This window comes from Gadus macrocephalus, chromosome 2 (assembly GCF_031168955.1).
Source record: "Gadus macrocephalus chromosome 2, ASM3116895v1".
Classification (NCBI taxonomy): domain Eukaryota; kingdom Metazoa; phylum Chordata; class Actinopteri; order Gadiformes; family Gadidae; genus Gadus; species Gadus macrocephalus.
Window position 1 is genome coordinate 21,323,339 of NC_082383.1, and position 9,030 is coordinate 21,332,368.

The 9,030-nt window shown below is 42.8% G+C and overlaps 1 protein-coding gene and 1 long non-coding RNA gene across 2 annotated transcripts; both read left to right on the forward strand.

Moving 5' to 3' along the window:
- Positions 1–2,542: 2,542 nt before the first annotated feature.
- LOC132473550 (uncharacterized) lies at positions 2,543–6,022 on the forward strand. Its single transcript, XM_060073744.1, has 6 exons — positions 2,543–2,608; positions 2,913–3,051; positions 3,246–3,384; positions 3,793–3,896; positions 4,043–4,917; positions 5,434–6,022. Exons 1-6 carry the CDS (start codon positions 2,602–2,604, stop codon positions 5,466–5,468), a joined length of 1,299 nt encoding a protein of 432 aa, XP_059929727.1. The 5' UTR covers positions 2,543–2,601; the 3' UTR covers positions 5,469–6,022.
- Positions 6,023–6,516: 494 nt separating this feature from the next.
- LOC132473964 (uncharacterized) lies at positions 6,517–7,267 on the forward strand. Its single transcript, XR_009529523.1, has 2 exons — positions 6,517–6,940; positions 7,131–7,267. It is a non-coding gene; the product is annotated as an uncharacterized LOC132473964 (long non-coding RNA).
- The last annotated feature ends 1,763 nt before the right edge of the window (positions 7,268–9,030 follow it).

The window sequence follows — 9,030 nt, forward strand, 5'->3', positions numbered from 1 at the left end:
TATATATCTATCTATCTATCTATCTATCTATCTATCAGTTCCAGTCAAACAGCACTGATGCCCCACTGTGTGTTATTTCTACATTTATTATATTCGGCCTAGCACTGGGTATGCACGCCAGGATCGTTGAGCAAACAATCTCTGCTAGCACGTTATGGGCCCAGAGTTACACAGAGTTTCCATCGAGTTTTTCACCGAGAGAAAAGTCGCGACGTACCGCGTGTCCGGGGAGTTAGCATACTAAGCTAGCGCCATGAGAAGAAGAGCCTACGAGTCAAGTGGCCGATGGTCAAGGCTGGTTTTTGGGGCCAACCAAAACGCACGGACCGGCCAACTTTTTACCCCCCTGCCCTGACCCCCCAGGCCCCATCAAGGACGCCAACACTTTGACGTGTCGTGTTTTAGTGGTACGCATCTCTCTCTCTCTCTCTCTCTCTCTCTCTCTCTCTCTCTCTCTCTCTCTCTCTCTCTCTCTCTCTCTCTCTCTCTCTCTCTCTCTCTCTCTCTCTCTCTCTCTCTCTCTCTCTCGTGAAAGTCAACCTCCTGCTGGAACCCTGATGGCGGCGTCCCGTCTTTTGTCTCCCAAGGCGTCACAAGTCGTTTTTCGTTTGGTTTGCAAGGCTTTTGTGTTGTGCTTTAAAACGCGATGTGTATTGTTTGTTTTGAAAATTAAATGTGTTTTCGAACCCAAGCAGTGTGGTGTGGTTTTTCTTATTGTATTGTTCAACGCTTCCTGTTTAAGTAAATAAGCAAATTAGTAAATAAGCCGATGTGTTGAGGTTTGAAGAGGTTTTGTGTACACAAGGTCACGTGACACGAGGGACTGAAACACCGGATTATTAACTTACATTATGGAGTTAAAGCACACATGCCTTCAAGGTAGGGCTGCTCGATTATGGGAAAAATCATAATCACGATTATTTTGGTCAATATTGATATCACGATTATTCAAACGATTATTTTTGAGTTTGAAAACATGCATTTATTGACACAATCAATTATGACATAGAAACATGCTCTCACACTCCCCCATCATGGAGGCAGGGGAAGTGCTTGCCTCCAGTCTCTTTCACAGCCGTTTTTATGTAAGGTCAGGCTCAGCCATTCTAAATAGGTTCTACACATACGTGAAATAATACATTCCCTATTTAATGTCTAGAGAACAACGGTCCCAGCATTTCTCCATAGCAAAGTTAAAAGTCACAAAGCCATAACAAACACATGGCCAGTGATGTTGATAGGTTTTCAATGTAGTGAGTCCCCAGGACCCACAGGTGGCAAGTTGGGTGGGTCCCTGAGAAATTCAATGGGTTCCGACTCCCCAGTTTAAAAAATGTGTTTCTTTTTTATTATTATTCTATTTCTTAAATTAAATTAATAGTGTTAAACTCCTTGATGGTGGTATGATATGGTTAGAGCTGGAGTACTCAACCGTTCATGTTTAACACTAGAAACCCCGGGCCGTTTTTACTTACTCCTAGCGCCGCAAGAGGGGTCAAATGACCCCTAAGTCATTTTAATGAGAGGCTGTGCATTTGCACATAATGATCACTAGGTGGCGCCAATGAGCTATTACCGCGCGAGCGCCACATTTGTGTGTGTGTGTGTGTGTGTGTGTGTGTGTGTGTGTGTGTGTGTGTGTGTGTGTGTGTGTGTGTGTGTGTGTGTGTCTCACAAGCCTAGTCCTCACGATTTTGTCATAAATGTACATATATTCAATCAGAAGGATTGCAAAAAAATCCTGTTTGATTTGCTCATTCGACACGAATGAGCACAGCATCGAGCAGTGGAAACGTGGGTTTATTTACAATGAAGTTCGTATTTTTAATTGTTGAAATGAAATCAGCGGTGACGAGCTAGTTGTTTTGGTAGCGGCTAAATTAGCATGTCGCGATACTTTGTACAGGGGATCACGTCTGCGCCGAGTAGATGCGCAGAGGGTTGAAACAGCGCTTGTCCGATCTGCTCACAAGAAGGTTTCTTTGGCCAGTTACTGTGATTAAACACGAGTTGTTTAATGTTCACAATGTATCGTTTTTCATGGGGAAAATTAGATGCGTCCCCGGGACGCATGGATAGTGAGTTTAGTGCGTCCTTTCAGATTTTAATGCGTCAGGGACGCAGGACGCGTACCTAGCAACATCACTGGATGGCTAATAAAAATCATATTGTTGTTAAACAGAAATACATATACAAGATGTACTTGGCAGTTCTGCCTTAAAGAACTCTTAGTTAAAGTCTGCTATAGGAGCTTGTTATCGTTCATCAAACTGTAACGTTACTGAAACTTTAATATTCCACACGGTAGGTCTACTCCAACATGTCTGTCAACAGTCGATGCTGCTGATTGGCGGTTAACTGGCATGTCCCGCCTCCTGCCAACGGCATACTTCCTGATGCAGCACGCCTGTTAGATTGTGGGACTCTCTAAATCGACGCCACTTCGACCTGGGCGGGACTTACCGGGACTTTACGTCCTACGTCACTCGCTATGGGTCACTCGCTGGGAGTGCATGTGTGCGCGTAGCCGTTTGTCTCCGGGATCTGTGCGCGTAGCCGTTTGTCTCCGGGATCTGTGCACGAACGGTTGTGTCGAACGCGATGGGGGGTGTGTGACATTCCTACAGTCTGTGATGATAGGCTATATTTCTACAAATGACTTACTATTACTAGCGATTAACATGACGAAACAACACGAACTAAGCTAACATTATATTTCTACAAATGACTTACTATTACTAGCGATTAACATGACGAAACAACACGAACTAAGCTAACATTAGACTATAAAGAAAACACTTTTGGCGGGTAAAGGGTTAACTGACTTCAAAAAGTCAACACTGTCAATGGTGAAATTGTCCAGATCATTAGATTAACATTAATCTTTACTCTTTTTCTCGAACATCTTATAGATCCACCCTGGGTACCGTCGTATTTTAAAATAATAAATACAAGCAATGGATACATTTCTGGATTTGTCCAGACTCAAAAAGAATTGGAGAGTCTGCTGGAGGTCCACTCAAGGGCCACACTGACATCGTTTGTCAAATGGTAGGTGTAAGACCAGAGTGTGATGTATGAAGGAAAAGGCATTTGATGGATGGTTTGTGTTGTGTTTATGTTTTTTTTTAATTCCATTAACATTGAGAAGAACAAATAAGCAAATATTCATTCTAATAAATATTAATGTAGCCTAATGAAGTTTGGGTAATTATAAAAGCCCCTTTCATATTATCCTACTATAGGTCTGAACACATAAAAGATGGCACCAAAGAGAGGCATCTATGGCAGGTGGAGGATTTCAATGAAGACACCCCTCTATGTGTAAAGAAAAGAATGGTCCTTGCTTGTCAGCATGGCAGAGCTCGACAGAAAAAAGAAAAGGTACATTGGTAAACAGTATAGTAAACAAACCCTCCTGTCTGGACAGAGAAACTTTGGTCTGTGGGTCCTGTAGACTTATAATTGAACACCCCTGATCTAAAGTAACACACACTCACACACCCCTGTTACTTTAGATCAGCGGTGTTCAATTATAAGTCTACAGGGTCCACCGACCAAAGTTTCTCTGATTCGAGGGTCCAGACAGGCACAGGTCAACTGTTCAAATGACATGAAAAACAGAATTACATAACATTTTGTGGATTTAATAATTTTTTGCTGCAATGTCTTCAGTTTTAATGGATGTCTAATAGGTGCAGGCCTATGCAAAATCTACACCTGACTTGTCTTGCACTTGTACAACTTGAAAACCGACATTGTATTGAAAATCTCATTATTTATCTTGTCTAGGAGAAACGTTCAGCAGAGCATGTATACACAAAAAAACGTTTTCATGTCCAAAATGGGAAGAAGTTGGACTGCCCAGCTAAACTTTTCATTCGGCATGTGCTGAGGTAAGCTTTTTTCAACCGCTCTGTCTCCTTTGCAGGAGAAATCCAGTGTGAATCGATCAATAGTGAAAGTGATCTGATTGATCAATATTGTCAATCAGACCATGGGGTAGATTAATTTTTGCTTGCTTGTTTGTTTTGCTTTTTAGATATGACTCATTCAGTGTGAGAGGGGATGCCACAAAGTCCCATAAAGAAGACACTATGAGAAATCTTAAGATAGCACTTCAAAACTCAGAAAACCCACCAACCTCTACATTCATTCATCTAAAAATTCCTCTATTGGAAGTTCACAATCATACAATTGGAGCAGGATCCTGTTTTTCAAGACCGATCCATCCAAAACTAAAAAATCAAATTCAGGTGATGGTCGGACAAGGGATAACTAATATAGCTTTCGTGAAGAGAGCCTTGAAGCAGTATGTGCTAAATGACTTGTGTGGAGAGGATCTCCAGCGGCCGCACAACAACGATGAAGCATATTTTCCATCGAACACAACTATCCAGAATCACATTCACATGGCATTAGTGGCTGGTCGTTACTCTGCGCTGGATCAGGAGAATCTTGCAAAGAAAGTGGCAGAATGGAAGGTTGAAGATGAGGGCAATCGTTTCTTCTTTAGGAAATGCACAAAAGGAGGAGATGAAGATCTAGAGCATCAGTTTCTTTTCATACATCAGCACCACAAACAAATACGGCTCCTGCAGCGATATGGGGAAATGGTTCTTTTGGATGCCACATACAAAACCTCAAAATATTCCATGCCACTGTTTTTTTTGGTTGTTCGAACCAATGTTGGCTACAAACCTGTAGCAGAGTTTGTATGTGAGAGTGAAACTACAAAGTCCATTGCAGAAGCACTGGACATCTTGAAGACATGGAATCCTCAGTGGACTCCAAAGTACTTCATGACAGATTACAGTGAGCAAGAGATCCAGGCCCTCGCCCAAGTGTTCCCCACTGCAGTAACACACCTATGTGCATTCCACAGAGAGCAGGCCTGGCTCCGCTGGACTAAAGATGGTGAGATCTAGTAACGTGCAGAGATTGTATTGGAATCTTGTGTGTTTTTTGCAACGGAAACAGTGAATACTGCCTGTATGACCAAATTATTATGATTGTAGGAAAAAACAAGCTTGCCGACAGGGAGCAGAGAGACCTGTTGACACTTCTACGCAGTATTGCTTGGGCCAGGACAGAGGAGAGCTGTTTGTTAGCATTAGGGACATTGAGGGACAGTTACCTATATAAAGACAATCAACAAGTGATGACGTATGTTGAGCAGAGATGGCTTGCCATCAAAGAGGTTAGACATTGTCATTGATTAAATGTGTGTGTGGGGGGGGGTCTAGCTCAATTGCTGTAAGTGTGGTGTGTGTTTGTGTATATGTGTTAGGATGTGTGTATATGTTTTGAAGAGTGGATGTGTGTAGTGACAGTATAGTCTGTATGTGAATATTAGATATAATTGTTATGTATGTAATTATTTGATATAATTGTTGTCATCACTGTTTGTTTTTTTTGTTTGTTTTTTTCCAGAAATGGTGCAGAGCCTATGCGCCAGAGGCATTTAATGTGTCAGTCACCACCAACAATGGAGTTGAAACCATGAATAAAAATCTGAAGGCATTCTACCTGAAAATCTCAGGTACTGGGACTCTCTCTTCTCTACTGGGAACAGTTGTTCGAGAATTTATTCCTGACAAAATGAAAGGCTACGAGCGGCTGAATTACAATCAATCCACAAGCCACAAGAGCTACAATGAGGATGTACCAGAGCACCTCAAAAACCGACCAAGAGATGTGGTCCTCCACTGCTTGAGAAGCATCAGTTCTGCTTCCCATTTCACTGCTCAAGATGTTGTGGATAAAGGTGATGGTACATGCCTAGTCAGAAGTGAGCAATCTCCCCTCTTTTACTCCGTCAACCTTAGAGGGCCGTTGTGTGAGTGTGGTGCATTTCAAGATTCTTACCTACCATGCAAGCACATGATTGCCATTTTTAATTTCACCAACTACTCATGGGATTTTCTCCCTTCAACGTACACAATGTCGCCATATCTTACCCTCGATACCTTCGAGGATGGAGGAGGAGAGAGGATGCTGGATGGAGGAGAGAGGATGCTGGATGGAGGAGGAGGAGGAGAGAGGATGCTGGATGGAGGAGGGGAGAGGATGCTGGATGGAGGAGGGGAGAGGATGCTGGATGGAGGAGGGGAGAGGATGCTGGATGGAGGAGGGGAGAGGATGCTGGATGGAGGAGGAGGAGAGAGGATCCTGGATGGAGGAGGGGAGAGGATGCTGGATGGAGGAGGGGAGAGGATGCTGGAGGGAGGAGGAGGAGAGAGGATCCTGGATGGAGGAGGAGAGAGGATGCTAGATGGAGGAGGGGAGAGGATGCTAGATGGAGGAGGAGGAGAGAGGATGCTAGATGGAGGAGGGGAGAGGATGCTGGAGGGAGGAGGAGGAGAGAGGATCCTGGATGGAGGAGGGGAGAGGATGCTGGATGGAGGAGGGGAGAGGATGCTGGATGGAGGAGGGGAGAGGATGCTGGAGGGAGGAGGAGGAGGAGAGAGGATCCTGGAGGGAGGAGGAGGAGGAGAGAGGATCCTGGATGGAGGAGGAGAGAGGATGCTAGATGGAGGAGGAGGAGAGAGGATGCTAGATGGAGGAGGGGAGAGGATGCTGGATGGAGGAGGAGGAGAGAGGATCCTGGATGGAGGAGGGGAGAGGATGCTGGATGGTGGATGCAGAGGAGAAATCATGGTAGACAGATTAAGGATCAAATCGGCACAGGTTGCAATGAGAGAAAAACTGAAGAAGTTAACGGATGACTCGTATTTGTGTGATGATTTGGAGACTTTACAACAAATGACTGTAGCTCTGGAAAATATGACACAAACAATTGAACAACTGTGCAAGAGAGAGAATGGACTGATTCTTAATAAACTGGATGACATTGTTATGTATAAAAAACATGATCTTAGGGCACTGCCAGTTCGAAAGCACAAATCAAAACTGTCCAGAAAACGAAAATGGACCCAAGGTACAGTATGTTATGTTTTTGCTTATAATAATTGCTTATAATATTTGTTAAAATGCAAACATGTCAAAACGGCAATGACTCTGTTCTCCACCATACCTGCCCCCTGCATGCTTAATACTTGCCTTCCACTCCAGGGTTCCTTCTGCTCATTATAATTTACTGTCCTCTTTTACATGTTTTATTTGTACAGCTCCCTTGTCGCCCCTAATCGAACATTGCGAGGAGGAGACACTGGGCCACAGCTCTTCTGCTGTCCTGCACGGAGCTCGGCAAAAAAATCCCTAGCTAACCCTAAATATTTATATTAAACCATTTTGCAACAGGCAACTGTGTGTTGGTGTGTCTTATTGCTTCCCACGTCTGCGTCTGCATCTTTCCCACTCCTGGCTAATAGTTTCAGCTTTTGTACTGTATATCAGAAATGATCACCCTGTACCACACTGCTGACTTGTTGATGATTTGTGAGCACTCACGCATTTCTCTAGGTATCTTAAGTTTCCTACTGGAGTCATCAAAACTTTGGACTTTGTGTTATTGTAAGAAATATTGTGTTGCAAAAACTAGAAATGTGCGAGTATCTGTCACTCGCGATGTGTGTGCAGTCCAAAATGAAAGAAAAAACCTTGCATCACTTGGGAATCGAACCCCCAATCAGCAGTCTTTAAACGTTGGTCGTTGGTAACTGTAAACAAAGAGATCGCATTTTTTTTAACTGCTAACTAACAAACGGATTTATGCGTTCACTGAACAAAGATTATGGAAATAAAAGACCACTTTTCCATCAGAAAAATCATCAGAACCGTTATTACCAACCCATAGACGCTATCATCAGAACCGTTATTACCAACCCATAGACGCTAAAAGCGAAAACCTTTCTCACATGCACACCCATCGCGAGTGACGGCTATGCGCACACAAAGAGATCGCATTTTTTTTAACTGCTAACTAACAAACGGATTTATGCGTTCACTGAACAAAGATTATGGAAATAAAAGACCACTTTTCCATCAGAAAAATCATCAGAACCGTTATTACCAACCCATAGTCGCTATCATCAAGCGAAAACCTTTCTCACATGCACACCCATCGCGAGTGACGGCTATGCGCACACATGCACACCCATAGCGAGTGACGTAGGACGTAAAGTCCCGGTAAGTCCCGCCCAGGTCGAAGTGGCGTCGATTTAGAGAGTCCCGTTAGATTGTACTCCCTCTCGCCGCGTTGAATGCTTTCGCATGCGCGTCTCTTTCATAAACTTTCATAAACTCTCTAGGCCTACTGTAAAACGGAAAATGTCAAATTAATCGTTTCAACTCGATTATACGAGTTTGGAGATCGTTTGACCCCAAAATCGATATCGCGATCGAAATTCGATTAATTGCACAGCCCTACTTCAAGGTTTAAACAACACAGTCATCCTTTCATTTACTTTCTGTTTTTCAATTCCGGTGCCACCAACCTATGTCATCCACCCTGATAAGACAATATCAAACATTTCTACTTGATATTGTAAGATATTTTTTCTTCATTTTTTAGTAGTAGTTTTAATAGTATCAACAATAATTCATATCTAAAAGTAAAAATGGTTATAAATAAAGAGACAGAAGCTTGCGCTTTCCCTGTCAGAATGACTTTGCACTTTGGAGTTGAAGGCCTAGAAAGTAACCGGAAGTTTTGATTAATGGGCACATAAATCACTCACAATATGTGTATCATTTATAAAATGTCTCCAAAATAGGGTCAAAGTCCAGTTTTTGTCGTTTTTGGCATTAACGGGTGTTTTCTAATGCCATTCGGCAATGATATCACTTTGGGGAGACGTGGTGGAAGGTAACCTAAACTAAAAACTAGGGATGCACCGATCCGATATTTGTATCGGTATCGGTACCGATATTGAAGACATTTCTAGATCGGGTATCGGTGACAAATGGGCCGATCCATATTAAAAAAAAGAAGATCATTATTTATTTATTTTTACGTTTATGTACATACTTGAATCCTATTCCTACTACCTTGCTGCCTTGATAATTGAATTTCCCACGAAAATGTTCTCACGGGATTAATAAAAGTGTATCTATCTATCTATTGGC

Bases quoted from the DNA above. Each gene is read 5' to 3' on its own strand.
- LOC132473550 (XM_060073744.1), top strand. The intron at 3,385-3,792 runs GTACATTGGTAA...TATCTTGTCTAG, and splicing joins CTCGACAGAAAAAAGAAAAG to GAGAAACGTTCAGCAGAGCA. The intron at 3,897-4,042 runs GTAAGCTTTTTT...TTTGCTTTTTAG, and splicing joins TTCATTCGGCATGTGCTGAG to ATATGACTCATTCAGTGTGA.